Source organism: Ipomoea nil, unplaced genomic scaffold (assembly GCF_001879475.1).
Source record: "Ipomoea nil cultivar Tokyo-kokei standard unplaced genomic scaffold, Asagao_1.1 scaffold0367, whole genome shotgun sequence".
Lineage (NCBI taxonomy): Eukaryota > Viridiplantae > Streptophyta > Magnoliopsida > Solanales > Convolvulaceae > Ipomoea > Ipomoea nil.
In genome coordinates this window covers 512-20,283 of record NW_017616795.1, presented here as the reverse complement: position 1 = coordinate 20,283, position 19,772 = coordinate 512, and the positions used below count along the sequence as shown (strand labels likewise).

The following is a 19,772-nucleotide window of genomic DNA, read 5'->3' as shown; positions in this document are numbered from 1 at the left end:
TGGTGTGTGGTGTGTGTGTATATATTATGTATATAATATATTATATATATTATATATATAATATATATATATATATATACACACACACTTAATGTATAATATGTATTCAAAATAATTTTAAAATATTATTTAACCCCTAAACATGAAAAAATTTTATATTTTAAAAAAAGATACAATTTGATAAATATCATAAATTAATTATTACAATATCATTTATGTTTACAATGAGAATAATTAAAAAAAAATTCAAATATGTGAATCAAGATTTCAAAATAAAATTAATATACATTACAAATAAAATATAGCATGATTAGATTTAATTTAACTAGTTTTAATTTCTTTAATAAAATCATTTTTCTTTATCAGTTTTTTATGGGAGATTAATGGCGTGTTTGGGTTGCTGAAAAATATTTTTAAAATAAAAATAATTTAAAATTTTTTCAACCCATAAACATGTGAAAATTTTATATTTTAAAAAAGATATAATTTGATAAATATTTAAATTAATTATTGCAATATCATTTATGTTTACCATGCGAATAATTAATGAAAAAAATAAATAATTCAAATATACTATTAATAAAAGTAAAATCCTCATTTTCAACATTCCCGCCCAAATTAATATGAATATTAATTAAATAGTAAAAAATTAATAAAGCTTAATTGGTGACAATAATATTTCTAATTGAGTAATTGACTAATTAACTACAATGAAAAAAGAAATTGTCATGATCATTGCATTTTATTTTTTTTTTTTTTAAAAAGGAACAAAAATTAAAAATTAGACAGAAATATTTCAATAATATTATACATCATCAATAGGAAATGCATATTTTAAAGTTTAAACAATATAAAGGTAAATTAAAAATATAACGAAAATATTTCAATAAAAATATTATACATCATTTTAAAATGGAACGAAAATTAGGTAAAAATATCACTGCATCTAATAGTCTAATTGACTAATTGACTAAAAAAAAAAGAATAATTGGCTGAAAAATGAATCTGGTATTACTAATTGACTGAAAATATAAAAAGGATCACTAATTGACTGATATTCTACCATTATATATTTTCACCCGAGTCACCCCATCCTGATGGGACTGATGGTGTTAGCTCTAGACGAAGATGGGCAAGATTGTGTTGCTATTACCAATGTTGTCTATAAAGATGTTTCAATAATGTGTAAATACAATCGGTGATATTCTTTTTTTTTTTAATGGCAAAATTGCTATATATCTAGACAAAAAAATATATTTTTCATACAAATGAATTAGGATATCAATTCATTTTTATAACTGAGTTGCTAAAGAATGAGCACATTTGCCTAATTTATAAAAATACTGAACAATGATAAATAAAATCTCCAAAGCTACAACACCGCGTGCGTACATCTACACATTAGCTATTAATTTGAGCAATTATTTGCTCAAATTCAAACAATGATAACATCAAACACAAAGGATCCAAACCATACCTTCAAGTGCACTATATAATATTTGATGTTATAATTTAAATAATTATATATTGATCCAAATATTCTTAATATATTACAACAAATTCATTTCCTGCATCGCACGGGTGAAAATACAAATAATAGTAATAATCCAAACAAAACTAAATACAAAATAAAATTAAAATTAACCAAAAAAAAAAGGAGAAGAAGAAGAAGACAAAGGGGAGCCACGAGCTCCCTTTGTAAATGATGTGAGATCATTTTAATCCCACATTGAAAATGTTTGAAAAGAGGAGCTCTTGAGCTCTTCTATATAAGAGGTACAAAGATAATTGTTTGTCCATCAATGTGGCAAGTATTGAGAAGTCAAAATGTTCATATTTAAGAAACCTTAGCGCTTTTTTTTTTTTTTTTTTTTTTTTTTTTTTTTTTTTTAGTTTTTCATTATTTATTTATTTATTTATTATTAGTGGGGTTTGGGAAAGATTAACTCAAAATGTATGTGTTGTTTTAGTTTTTAGCAGTTTGGAGCGAGCAAATTATTGAGTTATTAAATAATATTTTGGTGTTTTGATTAAAGATAAATTGTTAAAATAGCGAATTTGTTAAAATTTTGACGAAATTGTCAATAATAATAATAATAATAATAATAATAATAATAATAATAATAATAATAATAATAATAATAATAATAATAATAGTAGTAGTAGTAGTAGTAGTAATAATAATCCAAACAAAACGATATATAAAATAAAATTAAAATATATATAAAAAAAAAAAAAAGACAAGGGAGCCCATGGCTCCCTTTGTAAATGATGTGCGATCATTTTGATCTCCAGCTCCTCTTACCAACAAGTACTGAGAAGTCCAAAGTTTTTTTTTTTTTTTTTTTTTTTTTTTTTTTTTTTTTTTTTGAGAAGGAAATATTCAATAATAATATTTTTACATCATCAAATAGTAAATGCATATTTTAAAAAATAGTAAAGGTAAATTAAAAATGGAACGAAAATATTTCATTAATAATATTCTACATCATCAAATCAAAATGGAACAAAAATTAAGTAAAAACATCACTGCATCTATATTATAATTGACTAATTGATTGAAAATAAAAAAGAATAATTGATTGAAAATGAATCTAATATTACTAATTGACTGAAAATATAAAAGGAAATGAATATTAATAATTGATTGCAAATAACAAATGATTCATAATTGACTAAAATAAAAAAAGAAATGGTCAGATCATTGCATTTTAATTAAAAATTGAAGGAAAATATTTTAATAATAATATTCTACATTATCAATAGTAAATGCATATTTTAAACAATAGTAAAGGTAAATTAAAAATGAAATAGAAATATTTCAATAATAATATAAACATCATTCAAATAAAAATGGAATGAAAATTAGGTAAAAATATCATTGCATTTGATATTCTAATTGACTAATTGACTGAAAATATTAAAAAAATAATTGACTAAAAATGAATATGATATTACTAATTAACTGAAAATATAAAAGGATAACTAATTAAGTGATATTCTACCATTATATATTTTCACCCAGGTAACCCGTCTTGATGGATTGAAAGTGTTAGCTCTAGATGAAGATGAACAAGATTGTGTTGTCACTCCCAATGTCGTCTACAAAGAGGTTTCAATAATGTGTAAATATAATCGGTGATATTAAGTTTTTTTTTAAATGAAAAAAATGCTATATATCTTGACAAAAAAAAATATATCTTCCATACAAGTGAATAATGATAGCAATTCATTTCTATAACTGAGTTGTTAGATAACAAGCACATTTGCCTAATTTATGAAAATACTAAGCAATGATAAATAAAATCTTCAAAATATAGCACCGCATGCGTACATCTAAATATAGCTATCAATTTGAGCAATTATTTGCACAAATTCAATCAATGATAACACCAAAATATATAAACGATCCAAATCATATCTTTAATTGTACTATATTATATTTGATATTCTAATTTAAATAATTATATATTGATTCATATATTATTAATATATTACAACAAATCCATTCCGTGCATCGCACGGGTGCAAATACTAGTAGAGATTAAATCTAAATACTCTCATATAAATTTCAAAGCAACAAGTTTCAAAATTTGTGACATTGTATTATTATAAATTATAATAATAATAAAATTTACAATTCGTGCCATAAATAATTTACTACTTTCATTTAAATTCGACACAAATTATTGTCACTTAAAGAGTTGAAGTTGAATCATCCCTGAACACTGATCTTCATCCTAACATTCTACCCTGTAAAATCATATTGTACCAAATTAGAAACTAATCAATCCACATTAATGCACCAAAGGTAGCGTTATAAAATTAAAATTACTTTTGGTATGAAATTTGAATCTTTCCAACAATTCGCAATGCATCAGCTTGACCCGGCTCTGCCAATGCACCAAAAGCAATTTCACTCAACTCAAACCAAACCGGAACATTGTTGCATACACCAGAACATTCATCTGTAATATGAATTTTTATTGGATTTCCTGTACACCTAGGATTTGAGTTGCATTTTACCTGAAATGTACAATTGATTCCCTTGAGAATTATTAAACTAAACACATATCAACAAAACAAGACAAATTAAAGGAGATCAATCTGTAACTTAGTAACAAGTTACACTTTGTCTCATATACTACATCTAAATTCGAATCTCATAATTTCTTATCTTATTAAATGTATTATAAAAATACATAATAAAATATATTTGTTTTATCATATTAGCAAATATCATGGGTAAAGCATATCATCTAGTTTATATACCAGGTACCACTGTCCACAGCCTTTGCCATCTTGGTATAAAGCTTGATTTCCAGCCGCTATTAAGGAGTTGTATAGAGGATTGCTTACGTTTCCAAATCCACAAGTTCCAGTATCTACAAAATAATTGAATTAAAATAATAAAATTAATATAGTACGCTTCACACAATGATATTGGATCGGAGCAATATAATAATTTAATGCATATAATATACTCATAATAAATAAATATACCAATTCTATGTCTATTGGGTGGACCGTACCATGTTGCAATAGCAAGTTCAAAATCCAACTAAAGTTGTATTATGAAACGAATTTCTACATAAACAAATGTTAAAGAGAGTGAACTGTAGGAACCGTTGGTAGAAAACAAATAATAATCAAATAAAAAATTGACTATTATTTTCTGGAAAGAAGGGAAGAAAAATTTGAAGAAAAATTGGCTAGTGTTTGGTGTTGGGTTTATGCAAGAGTCAAGTGTGCACTCTTTCCTTAAAACCTTATTTGCCACCTCCCGTAGATGCTAGGAGCGTTGTGGCCTAGGCTTCCCAGGATAAAACTTGCTATGATCCAATGTTTGAGCATTCAAACAAAGGATCCGGCGAGCAAGACAATGGCTATGAACACAGTATGGCTTAAAGAAAGAGTAGAAGCAGAGAGGTTTTGAGGCTAAAAGATGAACTTTCGTGTTCTATATTTTCTGTGTAAAACTCTACTGCCCAACTCCTCTTTTTATAGGGGTGAAGGATTTAATAGCTTTTAATTAGGCACTTAAGGGCACCCCTTCACCTTCCTGTAACAGCACCATTAGCATGGCCTTCAATTCAAAATTTAAAATTGGAATTAACTCAGAAAATTAATTCCGTAACAGTAGAATTGAAGAGCCAACGGTCAGAAACTGTACAGGTTCGTGTAGGCCGAAACTTCCAGTTTCGACCCCAGGCCGAAACTGGAAGTTTCGGCCATGGGTCCCAAGTCTCGGCCCAAGTGGCCGAAACTATGGCAACTACCTAGTTTCGGCCACTTGGCCGAAACTTTGGTAGTTAGGCCGAAACCTCCCAGGTTTCGGCCACACCCAGTGGCTTGTGTTGGAAAATTTATTCCGAAGTTTGGCATAACTTAGCCCGCAAGGCCAGCCAATTTCCGGACGACATTCGTGCCGGCAGGTGCCGGCGCACACGAGCTCGGGCTTGAATCAAGCCTTTTCAATCTCTGCTAGTTGGAATTTGATTTGCACCCCCCCCCCCCCCCGCGCGAGAGAGCCTCTATGCTATACAATTCTACAAGCTTCAAAAGAGCTCTTGTATATAAGGGGGGAAAATCTTCATTCCAAAGCAATGTGGGACAAAAGCTCACTTTTTCCCTTCATTTTCCAACTCAAATGGGTCTAATTTAATGCATATAATATACTCATAATAAATAAATATACCAATTCTATGTCTATTGGGTGGACCGTACCATGTTGCAATAGCAAGTTCAAAATCCAACTAAAGTTGTATTATGAAACGAATTTCTACATAAACAAATGTTAAAGAGAGTGAACTGAATCAATATCTCATTCACCCATTATCCGTTTTGAGCGTACAATATATCGATCTCTTCGTCTCACTACGAAGAATCCGAATCCACTTTGACCCGACCCAAATCGGAAGTGGACCCCACTGATAATTGTACCACAAAATAGCCACTTAACATGTCATTTTATGCCATTTTAAGCTATTTTTTCCAACAATCCCCCACATGAATGAAAAATTGATTTTCGGGGTATTTTGAAATCGGAAACAATTGTGTTCAAACGGTCAATCCCTGCATAGGATAGGTAGGGAGTCACTATACCCTTTGAACCTTCCCTCGTGAAGATATGTTTACTCTACTGGCTGTACGGTAGAACGCGATGTCTTTGAACCGACTGCCGTTTGTGTAGACGATGACATATCTCACACAGGAATCTCCCAACCATGCTCTTGCTCTCATGAGTGTGCCTATTTTGGTCGTGGGTCACCGTTCCTGGTTCTGCGAGAGTTTCTAAAGAATTGTGCCCAACAATTCTCCTTTGAAGCGACCCTCACTTCTCTCTAACATAGGTGATTCTTTCTCGAGTATCCCGCATACTCAAGAATCATTAAAGCATTCATATGCTGGCCTCTTGCGGGAGTCACTGTTTTAACGAGGAGTGGTAGGGAGTCCGAGACCCCCACAGTGACGCGCTCCGTTCCATAATTTAGTTGTCCCATTGAACCTAGGTGCCAGCTAGGTTGGGTATCCACTATAGAACTTTTTAGTCCAAGGGCAGTAGACCCATTCCTCGTGTCAACTTCTCCACAACTTCTCTTCCTAACCCTTTGGTCAGCGGATCCGCTATATTGTCTTTTGACTTTACGTAGTCAATCGAGACAACACCAGTTGTGAGCAGTTGTCTAATGGTATTATGTCTACGACGCACATGTCTAGACTTACCATTATACATATGACTCTGTACTCTCCCAATTGTGGCTTGACTATCGCAATGCACACATATTGGAGGTACCGGTCTTTCCCAATTAGGAATATCCTCTATAAAATGGCGTAGCCATTCAGCCTCTTCACAACCTTTGTCCAAGGCTATCAGCTCAGATTCCATCGTGGATCTAGCTATCACAGTTTGCTTAGAGGATTTCCATGCAACGGCTGCACCGGCTAGTGTAAACACGTAGCCACTCGTGGACTTAGAGTCCTTAATATCAGATATCCAATTCGCGTCGCTATACCCTTCAAGTACAGCGGGATATCTCCCGTAGTGCAGTCCAAGATCACGAGTATACCTCAAGTATCTCATAACCTTTACTATTGCCTTCCAGTGCATAGCACCGGGGTTACTCGTATATCTACTGAGCTTACTAACCGCATAGGCAATATCCGGCCTAGTACAGCTCATAAGATACATCAAACTACCAATAACCTGAGCATATTCCACTTGTGAAATACCTTCTCCGTGGTTCTTGGTTAGATGAATGTTTGTATCAAATGGTGTCCTAGCCACTTGACTATCATCCTTGTTAAATTTCTCAAGGATTTTGTCAATATAATGTGATTGGCTCAACACGAGACCATCAGGTCTTCTAATGATTCTAATCCCGAGGATTAAATCGGCCAAACCCATATCCTTCATGTCAAATCTCGTATTTAACATGTTTTTGGTAGACTTGATCATCTGATCATTACTACCAACGATGAGAATATCATCGACATATAAACAAAGGATGACGTAGCCGTCTATCGTTTCCTTAACGTAGACGCATTTGTCACTTTCGTTTATTTTAAACCCGTTAGTTAACATCGCATGGTCAAACTTCTCGTGCCACTGCTTAGGCGCTTGTTTTAAACCATAAAGCGATTTAACCAACTTACACACTTTCCTCTCTTGGCCCGGAACCACGAACCCTTCAGGTTGTTCTATATAGATTTCCTCATCTAATTCGCCATTTAGGAAAGCGGTCTTCACATCCATTTGATGAACTTCCAAGTTCCGCAACGCGGCTATGGCAAGTATCATCATAATGGAGTTTATTCTCGTCACGGGAGAATACGTGTCGAAGTAATCGAGGCCCTCGCGTTGCTTGTAACCCTTGATTACAAGCCTAGCCTTATACTTTTCGATGGAACCGTCCGGTTTCATCTTCCTTTTAAAGACCCACTTGGATCCTAAGGGTTTACTACCCGGAGGAAGATCAACCAGTTCCCAAGTGTGATTCTGTAGAATAGAATCCACTTCACTTTTTATAGCCTCTTTGCACATTGGTCCTTCCGTAGAAGTCACGGCTTCTACATACGTTCGAGGCTCGTTCTCTATCAAACAAGATAGAAAATCGGGTTCATTTTCTAATAAACAAGTTAGAGTACTCGAATCGTACTCCAACAAGTAAGTTAGAAAATCAGGACCAAATGATTTTCCAACTCTCACCCGCTTACTGCGTCTTGGCTCGAGCTCGGGTTCTCTCTCGGATTCCCCACTATCATTATCCATAGCTTCGTCAAACGTTCGTTTTGACGAACTCGTTCCCTCATTCGACCTACAAGGAAATACATTTTCAAAGAAAGATGCATTCCTTGATTCTATTATCGTGTTCTCGTGTACGTCCGGATTATGGGACTCGTGTACTAAGAACCGATAAGCACTACTATTATGTGCATAGCCAATAAAGATACAGTCCACCGTCTTAGCACCTATCTTTACTTTCTTAGGTGTTGGCATCAAAACTTTGGCAAGACACCCCCACACTTTCAGGTACTGGTAGGAAGGTTTCCTACCGTTCCACAGCTCATAAGGAGTCTTATCGAGCTTCTTTCGGGGTACCTTATTCAAAAGGTAATTACTTGTCAAAATCGCCTCACCCCAAGCATCTTGAGGTAGGCCCGAACTTATAAGCATCGCATTCATCATATCTTTCAATGTACGATTCTTTCGTTCGGCAACACCGTTCGATTGAGGTGAGTAAGGTGCAGTACGCTCATGTATTATACCTACACTCGCACAGAAGTCACCAATAGGTGCTTCGTACTCACCACCTCTATCGCTTCTAACCTTCTTAATTCTCCGATTAAGTTGGTTTTCCACTTCATTCTTATAAAGAACGAATTTATCAACGGCTTCATCTTTGCTCTTAAGCAAATACACATAGCAGTATCGTGTGCTATCGTCGATAAATGTGATAAAATACTTATTACCACCTCTCGTTTGTATCGATCTAAAATCGCACAAATCACTATGGATTAATTCTAGTGGTTCAGTTTCCCTTTCAACCGACTTGAAAGGTACTTTCGTTAGTTTTGCCTCAACACAAATTTCACACTTGTTATTTGTGTCAATTTGAAAGTTAGGAATATGGTCCATGCTAATTAATCTATGCATAGAATTAAAATTAACATGACCTAGTCTACCATGCCATAAATTGGAAGACTCAAGCAAGTAAACAGAATTAACTTTGCTTTTATTGATAACAGGAATTACACTGAGCTTAAACAGCCCATCAGTTACATATCCTTTACCAACAAACATTCCTAACTTGGACAAAACTACTTTGTCTGACTCGAACACCATGCGAAAGCCATGCTTGTTCAACAGAGAGCCAGACACAAGATTCTTCCTCAGCTCAGGAACATACAGCACGTTGTTCAACGTCAGTTCCTTCCCGGAAGTCATCTTCAGAACCACCTTGCCCATGCCTTCCACAGCAGACTGAGCAGAGTTTCCCATCCACACCTTTTCACCTTCAACGGTCTCAAAGGTGTTGAACATCTCTCGGTTGCAACACAAGTGCCTGGTTGCACCGGTATCAATGAACCACTCACGAGGGTTTGAGTCCACGAGGTTCACCTCGGTCACCATAGCCGAAAGGCTAATCTCGACCTCCTTCTGACTGCTATCTCCAACAACATTGGCTTCAGAACTCTTGTTCTTCTTCCTTGGAGCCTTGCATTCAGATGCTCTGTGGCCATGCTTGCCACAATTGTAGCATTCACCAGGAAACTTGTTCTTGGTAATGCCACCTTGTATGTGTATGTGTATATATGTATGTGTATGTGTATATATATATATATATATATGTATGTGTGTATATATATATATATATATATATACATATATATATATATATATATATATATATATATATATATATATACACATACATATACATATATACACATACATATATATATATATATATATATATATATATATATATATATATATATATATATATATATATATATATATATATATATATATATATATATATATATAAAGGAGATATGTGGTTGGCATATTCTATCTGTGTGTTTGTTCTAGTTTAGCTCCTGTAGAATAGATGTTAGAATAGTTGTTACAACTCCCTGCTATTTACACTCGTTTGTATACTATTATAGTTGGCTGGTTCACATCAATAAATGATCAGTTCAGTTCATAATCTTGTCATGGTATCAAGAACCTAGAAACTCCAACGAAAGTTAAAAAAAAAAATTTCTACCCAATGGCTTCCACTTCTATTACTACTACTATGGCCACAAAAGAAGTCATTCAAATAAATGCTCATAACAATTTCCCTATTAAACGTAGTACCACGAATTTCCTAGTTTGGACACACCAAGTTCACGCAACATTTTTTGGCTTCAATCTCCTGGGCTATATTGATGGTACCACCAAGGAACCAGCGTAGTTCAGCGACCCTGCTCAAACAACACTCAACCCGAGTCATTCAATTTGGTATCGTCAAGACCAAATTATCGTCAGTGCACTTCTGGGAAGCTGTACTGACACCATACAGCCCCTTATTTCCTCAGCCATGACAGCCCACGATGCGTGGGACCGTTTTGTTGCCAGGTATGATAGTACCTCACGAGGACGTATCGTATCCCTCAAGGCCAAGCTCACCAAAAATCCAAGAGGTTTTCGGTCCATTACAGCTTATCTTAATGACATGCAAGCCATCACTGATAATCTTGCATTGGCTTAGTGTCCGGTATCTGATGAAGATTTGACTGTCTACATTTTAACTTAGGTAGGGGACTAGTATAGTGCCATTATATCTGCTATCCGTGTTCGTGACTAGGGATGGCAACGGGGCGGGGCGGGGCGGGACCGGGGAATGGGGTCCCCGTTCCCGTCCCCGTCCCCGAAATGTCCCCCCATTCCCCGTCCCCACCCCGTTCCCCGGCGGGGATGGGGAAGGATGGGGAATAATTCCCCATCCCCGTCCCCGAGGGGATTTTTATCCCCGCCCCGCCCCGTGTTATTATTATTATTATTATTATTATTATTATTATTATTATTATTATTATTATTATTATTATTATTATTATTATTATTATTATTATTATTATTATTATTTTTTGTAATGCCTATTAACAAAATTAATATTAACCAAAAATCATATTGTTAAGCTAAAGAAAGTTCAAATACAAAATGCATAGCTTAATAAAATTAAAATATTTAAAGTCCAAAGTTTAAATTCTTTCAAAATCCTCCCAAGTCCAAACATAAATGCATTAGTACATAAGACATAACAAAACAAAATAAACTTTAAATCTTCAACTCTCAAGTAGTTAGCCGTGGCACTCCTCAACTAATCAACTCTTCATTAATAACCTGAAATAATAATAATAATTTGAATAATAAAATTCTAATGATATATATATATTTAGTTCAACTTTTAAACAACTTTTAAACAATATATACCTCTAAGCTTCTGCTTCTAATTCATGAGGTTGAAGTAAATTTTCATCAATTTCATAATCCTCCACGGTGTAATTACCTACAAATATTATTTGAGTATGGTAGAGTATTAAAAGTAATGGATAATCAATTAAAAATAATTTGCCCAAGTAAAATTTCTTACTTTCAAGCAACCAACTTTGACAACACATTAATGCCTCCACAATATTTGGATGAAGTCTACTACGATGAGGCGACACCAATCTACCACTAGTACTGAAAGCAGATTCTGAAGCAATGGTAGAAACTGGAATAGCTAATAAATCTTTGGCAACCTTACTCAAAGTTGGATATTTCTTTCCTTCCACTTGCCACCATGACGAAACATCCAAATCATCCTCAAATGGTGATCTCTTAGCCTCTAAATACAAGTCCAACTCTGATGTAGTCTCACTCATGTGTGAAATTTCCATAAAGTCTTTCAATTTGTCTGTAACTGGATCATCCTGAGTCAAGGTCTCCCCTTGGACGCGTTTACTTGCAACTGTTGTTGTTGAAGAAGATTCATATTCACGGCACAAATCATTACAATATGTCTTAACCCTCTCAATTTCTAATGCAGCTTTATCTCCATAAAATGTTTGAAAGAAGAATTGAACAACTCCTAACTTATATCTTGGATCAAGAACATTAGCTATAGCTAGAAATCCATGCACCACTTCCCAGTATTTATTAAACTTTGCAGTCATACTCTTAGCCATATTTGCTATCACCACATCAGTTGACTCAACCCAATTGCTCAAATTAACCTTAATCTTAGACATCAATAGGAAAAAAACATTGGAAGTTGGATATTTTCTTCCAGAAAATGCATTTGATGCTTTATAAAACACTTTCAGTTTATCACAAATGTTCTCAGCTAACTCCCAATCTTCCTCAAATGGTGCACAAAGAAATGAAGACTCTTGTTGTTCCAAATGGTAAAAAACATCTTTGTATTGCAATGCAACAGAAAGCATCAAATAAGTAGAATTCCATCGAGTCTTACAATCTTGAACTAACTGTTTTGAATATTCTAAACCCAAATGTGTTGCACTTTCTTTAAAGAGTTGTTGTCTTTTTGGTGTAGTTGGTGTAGCTAACCAAAAACTAACACTTTCTCTAACTCTTTCCAATGCATTTCCCATAACTTTTAACCCATCTTGCATTATCAAATTCAAGATATGAGCACAACAACACATATGAAAAAATTTCCCACCAAATAAAAGATGATTACGGTTAAGCTTAGACACAACGTGCTCAATTAAAACATCATTAGTTGAACAATTATCAACAGTTATTGCAGACAACTTTCTCTCAAGATTCCAATCCAAAATACATTTCAACATTTCTCTTGAAAGAGCCAATGATGTATGTGGAGTCGGGACATAAATAAACCTAACATAGATACACAATAAACCTAACATAAATACACAATCAATAATTTCACAAATTGCACACTAAATAATCAACTTGTATAAAATAATTTCCTCCAGTGAGTTCAGTTGAGTTGTAGTCGATGAGTCCCGTTATCCCGTACAGTCTCCGGCGACCATCGACCTTGAAATACCAAAAAACATCCAATCTGTGTAATTAATTAATTATTACTAGACTCATAATTTGTGTTAGTAAACCGTACCTAACAGAGTTCGATTGTTCGGATTTCCACGCCGGCCGCTGAGAGATGAGAGACCAGATCTGAGTCCTCCGGAGCAGAGAGGGAGACATCGACAGAGCACTGGTCGTCGAGGACAGAGACAGGTGTTAGCGTCGGTGTGGCAGCCGGTGCGTGGGGTGCAGGTAACGGAAATTCAAAGGGGATTGTTCTTGTCCGTTTTTTTCCATAAAACGGATATGGACTATGTGTTTAATAGGGGACCCTGGGCTTTTGAGAACAATGCACTTGTGTGTCGGGGGGTTATGGACGGGGTGAATCCTCTTGATGTGAAGCTAGACTTGATTGATATGTGGGTACAATTGCATGACATGCCGAAGGGGTATACAACTCAGGCAATTCTGGAACAGGCGGGGAATTTTTTGGGCTCTTTTGTTAAGCATGATGACCGTTTTGAAGGGGCGCCATGGCTAACTTTTCATCGTATTCGGGTGTCAATTCTGGTTGGTAGGCCACTTAGGAGGAGGATGAGATTGATGAAGAGGGATAGGACAACAACTTGGGTAAATTTCAGGTATGAACGGTTGCACAAGTTTTGTTACTTTTGTGGATATATGGGTCACTTGCACACGTTTTGTCTCCAAGCTAGGGAAGCTGGAATTCCAGTGGAAAGGTACCTGTACGGTCCGGATATGCGGGCTGGTGGATCCCGGAGCGCTCCTTGAGCGGTTGGGGATAACTGGCTCGTGCCGGTAGGCGGGAGGCCTCGTCCATTGGTGGCAAAACCACGGGTGACTGAGACAGTAGACAGGGGTCTGAGAGGTGGGGGTGTCATGCAGACGAGTATGTCTGAGGATGAGATGGTGGTGGCTACGGCAAAGCGCCGTAGGCAGGGTACGGAGAACGAGGATGATGGAGGGGAGGATGATGTAACAATGACCGACAGTTCAAAAAACTTGCCCATGGCGGGAGCTGGTGTCCAGCCCCGCCCGTCATCATGAGTACTTTGAGCTGGAACTGTCGTGGCTTGGGTAATCCATGCACAGTTTGAGAAGTAGTGGACATGGTGTCCCGTAAGAAGCCAGAGTTCGTGTTTTTTTATGGAAACCAAGGTGGGACGGAGTCATGCAGAGAGAGTCAGTGTCAGGCTTGGATATGATGGATTGTTTTATGTGAATAATGAAGGGTTGAGTGGGGGGATGGCTCTCCTATGGAAGAAAAACAACACTGCTAGGTTGATGAGTTACTCGCCAAACCATATTGATATCGAGGTTAGTATGACTGGCAAAATTTGGCGTATGACATGCTTATATGGGTGTCCGGATCGAAACAGGAGGGAGGAAACTTGGGAGCTGCTGGGTATGTTGAGGAATAGATCTGGGTTGCCCTGGGTGGTGATAGGGGATTTTAATAATCTTCTCTATCAACATGAAAAGAGGGGAGGGAATCCGTATCCGAATTGCCTCTTGCGTGGGTTTGGGGATACCATTGATGAGTGCGGGTTGATGCAGATGCCGATGCGGGGCCGTCAGTTCACATGGGATAAGAGTAAAGGCACACCGAGTTGGATACAGGAGAGGTTGGATAAGGTATTTATAACAGAGGAGTGGGGTGGTATGAATGAGAATGCATAGGTGGAAAATCTTCAGAATAGAGAATCGGATCACTCGGCTTTGTCTCTAAATATAAATGCTCTCGGCATACGGAGAGTAAGAGGGCCGAGGAGGTTCAGATTTGAGAACGCATGGTTATTGGATGAGGGGTGCAAGGTGGTGGTGGAGACAGCCTGCAGGAGGAGAGGCCGGAGGGCTTGTTGCACTGTCAGCAGTTTTGTGGCGTGAAGTTAATGCGGTGAGGGGGAGGGGGGGGGGGGGGGGGGGGACCAATTCCATAAGTTTGGTCACCGAATCGGGCAGTTGCGGAGACAACAGGAGATGTTCCGTGATGTAACGAATCCGGTCGCATTGGCCAAGTTCCAGCGAAATGAGAATCAGCTCAAGCAATTGGAGGCCCAGAAGGATGTGTTTTGGAGACAGCGGGCAAAACAACACTAGCTCCGGGGCGCGAAAGCTAACACCAAGTTCTACCACAGGTATGCTTCTGCCCGTAGAAAGAAGAATTTTATTGCTAGTATTAAAAATAGTGGTGGTGATTGGGTGGAGGACGGGGATATGTATTCGGTCATACTGGATTATTTTAAAGCCATTTTTACTTCTAATAATTTGAGCTGTGATGATCCCCTTTTTAATGATTTTTCTCCCCGGGTGTCGGCCGAGAATAATGAGATGTTGAATCGGCCTTTTTCTGTGGAAGAAGTAAAAACTGCGTTTTTTTCTATGTTCCCGGATAAAGCAGCAGGCCCGGATGGAATGAATCCGGGTTTCTACCAGCATTTTTGGTCTGTTGTGGGAGATGATGTGACTGGTTTTATATTGCATGCATTGAATTCTGGGTTATTTCCGGAAGGTCTGAAGATACTAACATAGTATTAATTCCTAAAAAAGAGGTCTCAGAGTCTGTTGCTGATTTGAGACCATTGCGTTGAGCAATGTCATTTATAGAATAATGGCTAAAATGTTTGACAAACAGAATGAAAACGCTAATGGGTGATATCATCTCGGAATCCCAAAGCGTGTTTATTCCTGGCAAGTTAATTACAGATAATATTTTAGTGGCAGCTGAGGTGGGTCACTACTTGAACATGAAACAGTGTGGTGTGGTTGGCTACAGTGCATTGAAGTTGGACATGTCGAAAGCCTATGATAGAATGGACTGGAATTTTTTGGAAAGAATGTTGGTGGTGCTGGGTTTTAGTGATAGATGGGTCCGGCTGATAATGCTGTGTGTGACAACGGTGAACTATACGGTGATGGTGAATGGGGAGGTAGGAGGACGAGTCAAACCGACTCGTGGGCTCAGACAAGGAGACCCTCTATCCCCTTATTTATTTATTTATTATCTGTGCTGAGGCACTCTCGATGTTGTTGCAAAAGGAACAGGTTGCAGGATCTATACATGGATGTAGAGTGGCCAGGGGGGGCGCCTCCGGTATCCCATTTATTTTTTGCAGATGACAGCTTGCTTTTCTTGAAAGCAAATATTCATGAAGCTAATGTGGTTAAACAATGCTTGGTGAGATATGAGAAGCTATTTGGACAGGTAGTGAATTATAACAAGTCGAACATATGTTTCAGTCGAAATACCCAGCATATGGCCAGAACGCAGGTGGCGAACTGCCTTGAGGTTGTGCAGGCAAATAATTTTGGAAAATATCTGGGCCTCCCATCGTTTGTGGGAAGGAATAAAAATGCAGTTTTTTCCTATGTGGAGGAAAAGATCAGGCAAAAGATTGGATCGTGGAATAAAAAATTGTTATCTCAGGCTGGTAAGGAGGTTTTATTGAAATGTGTGGCTCAATCTATGCCAACCTTTTCGATGAGTGTCTTTTTGTTGCCTGAAACAGTTTGTCAATCCATTGAGAGAACCATGAAAGATATTGGTGGGGAAGTGGCAGAGAAAGGGGGATACATTGGAAGGCATGAGATAAATTGTGTATCCCCCAAAAAATTTGGTGGACTGGGTTTCAAGGAATTGAGAGCATTTAACTTGGCTATGCTGGGTAAGCAGGCATGGCGTTTTCTTACGGATCCAGGATCTCTGGTGGCAAGAATATACAAAGCCAGGTATTTCCCCACTTCTAGCTTTGTTGATGCAACTATTGGAAATTGCCCAAGTTTTTGTTGGAGGAGTATAATGGCCAGCAAACCCAGTAGTGGTAGTTGGGGTAAGGCGCAGAATTGGTAATGGTGAGGCAACTCTAGTTTGGGGACACCCATGGCTCCAGGATAATCCAAGTCCCTTGGTACAAACAGTTATGCCTGAGGAGTTAAGAGATGCACGAGTAGCAGGTTTAATAGACCCATAAACAAAAACATGGGATCCACATATTTTGACAGATTTATTTATCCCTGAGGATGTGAGCACAATAATTATGATTCCTGTTAGCCCTGATTATGATGACTCATGGTACTGGATAGGTGACCCAAAAGGGATTTATTCAGTGAAAAATGCTTACAGGCGAATTATTGGGTGATTATGAGAATAACCCAAGTGATTTTGATAAATGGGTTAAGATGTGGAAATTAAAAGTACTACCCAAATGGAAGACTTTTTTGTGGAGAGCAGTATGTGATATTCTACCCACTACCACGAATTTAATTAATAAGAGAGTGGAGATTGACTCGACATGCCCTATGTGTATGATTAGTCACGAAGATGTGTTGCATGCATTAGTTTATTGTGAATATTCTGCGTTAGTTTGGAATATAACACAATTGCCTATCACAAACATTGTTACAGATTCGTTCGCAGCATGGCTAACTGGCGGCTATGGTGGCCTTAACAGAGGAGCAGACACAGTTCATGGCGGGGGTTCTCTACAATATTTGGAGATGTCGAAATACGGCCGTGTGGAAATGAGCCATGTCACGGCCGCAATCGGTGGTAAAGGGGGGCGGCAACGATGCTCCAGGCATATGGCGATGTACACAGCCGCGCCACACGGGTGGAATCGCCGCCGCAATCAGAACCGGAGTTGGCCCGACAATCACATGCGATGTTATATAGATGCGCGCTATCGGCAGGAAACCGGGGAGGCTACGTGTGGAATTGTGTTAGTAGAGCCCAGGGGTTCGTTTGTTGCGGCGAAGAATGAAAGATTGTCCTCTTGTTTTTCACCACTCATGGCGGAAGCATTGGCATTTAAAGAAGCGCTGTCTTGGCTGATTGAAAGGAATGTTTACTCAGTGTGTTTTCTTATAGATTGTATGGTACTGCGAAACACCATATAATAAGAACCAGTACACATGGAATCCAATAAGGTTCTATAGTGGGCTCATCACAAGGCCCATAACTACATCCTTAAAGAATCATTGGTGGAAGAAACAAGAAGGCCCAATAATAATTCCATTCGATAGAGGAAAGTATTATAGTGGCCCATTTCAAGTGATATCATGGATCGAAAACAATGCTTACAAGATTCGAGGTCGAATCATTTTCAAGAAGGTGAGGATGATGCCGCCCAACATAATGAAGATCCATCAAGAGTACCAATTGGGCCAATCACAAGGCCCAAGTCCAAACGATTAAGACAACTCTTCATTGGTGATATTCAAAGATGGTGGAAATCCAAGTCAAGCCCATTTGCAAAAGATGAAGAAGATTTCAAGGCTTTAATTCAATGAAATTCTTAAGTTTTTCTTTACACTTGTGTAAGAAACCTTATGTCTAATTGTGGACTCAATTAGTGGCTAGTCGTGGACTAGACTAGCAAATTGATTCGTGGACTCGAATCAATCTTCCTTTCTTCAATCAAAGATATAGGTTCGTGGACTCGTTCTTGAATCGAAGGAAACTAGATCCGACTCTAGTTGATTGAAGATTGCAACATCGAGGTACTTGAAGCTACAATGGGATTCTTCCAAGTCTTTGAGGATTCGAGACAAAGGGTTTCTCGTGAGGTTTAAGGTATTTCGATCCATCTCTATCTTTACTTTGAGAGCACTCTTGGGACAATACTCCATCTTATTTGAATCTTGGATTAGGTTCATATCACCATACACCAACGGTCTACATCCATTCACTCATATGTTGGGGTGATAATCGACCAGTGCAGAACAATGATGTCTTTATTTAATTTTATTTCGTTAAGCTATGTGCCTAGACAGATTAATTTACATGCTCATACTTTAGCTTCGTTAGCTTTTACTCAGGAACACTCTATGTATTGGGATGCTATCTCTCCTGACAGTATTACAGCTTTCATCAATTAATACAATCGGCGAATTGGTTTTTCAAAAAAAAAAAAAAGAAGTCACAAGCAGATGCGTCTTTATTTGTTTATTCTGATAATAATATTGTTGTTTATTTCCTGGTATATGTGATGATATTGTATTAATAGGAAATGATGTTTCGTGGCTTGATAAGTATTAAAGACTCTGTCCGCTCAATTTTCTCTTAAGGACCTTGATCGCTTACATCATTTTCTAGGCATTGAGGTAGTTCCAACACGTAATGGCGTGTTCCTGTCTCAAAGTTAATATATCACGGACATACTGGTTCGGTTTAAGATGGATGGTGCAAAGTCTGTTTCAACACCACTGACAACTACATACAAATTGCTCCCTGCGCAATCTGGCAGTGCAACGATAGATGTAACTCAGTTTCGGCGTCTCCTTGGGCTGCTGCAGTACTTGATCATCACTAGGCCTAATGTGTCCTATGCAGTTAATCGTCTCTTCCAGTTCATGCATACGCCTACGGAGATGCACTAGCAGGCTGCTAAGCGTTGTGACGCTATCTTAAGGTACAGTGTGTCACGGACTGTTCCTTCGTGCTAGGCAACCACTGTCACTAAATATGTATACAGATGCTGATTGGGGAGGCTGCACCACTGATGGCCGTTCCACCACCGTGAACTTAATGTATCTTGGTTTCAATCTCATTTCTTGGAAGTCCACACGCCAGAAGTTTGTGTCACGCTAGTCGACAGAGTCTGAATGCCGAGCCTTGGCGAATGCTACTGCAGAAGTCTTTTGGATAAAGAATTTGCTCCATGAGCTTCGGTTGCAACTGGTGAAACCTCTGGTTCTATTCTGTGAC

At 37.4% G+C, this 19,772-nt stretch overlaps 1 protein-coding gene and 1 long non-coding RNA gene across 2 annotated transcripts; one reads left to right on the top strand and one right to left on the bottom strand.

The window, feature by feature from the left end:
• Nucleotides 1-3,831: 3,831 nt before the first annotated feature.
• LOC109171720 (putative expansin-B14) lies at nt 3,832-10,705 on the bottom strand. The gene is made up of 3 exons (XM_019320776.1): nt 10,570-10,705; nt 4,273-4,385; nt 3,832-4,026 (listed from the first exon to the last, which is right to left on the bottom strand). The coding sequence occupies exons 1-3, from the start codon at nt 10,703-10,705 to the stop codon at nt 3,832-3,834; spliced, it is 444 nt and encodes a 147-aa protein (XP_019176321.1).
• Nucleotides 10,706-11,646: 941 nt separating this feature from the next.
• LOC109171721 lies at nt 11,647-19,388 on the top strand. Its single transcript, XR_002052645.1, has 3 exons — nt 11,647-11,905; nt 14,250-14,252; nt 19,378-19,388. It is a non-coding gene; the product is annotated as an uncharacterized LOC109171721 (long non-coding RNA).
• The last annotated feature ends 384 nt before the right edge of the window (nt 19,389-19,772 follow it).

Coding starts and splice junctions, on each gene's coding strand:
- LOC109171720 (XM_019320776.1), bottom strand. CDS start 10,705: ATGGACCGAAAACCTCTTGGATTTTTGGTGAGCTTGGCCTTGAGGGAT. Junction 4,386..10,569: donor GGCTGAGGAAATAAGGGGCT/GTATGGTGTCAG, acceptor ATTATTTTGTAG/ATACTGGAACTTGTGGATTT. Junction 4,027..4,272: donor GCTGTGGACAGTGGTACCTG/GTATATAAACTA, acceptor TGTACATTTCAG/GTAAAATGCAACTCAAATCC.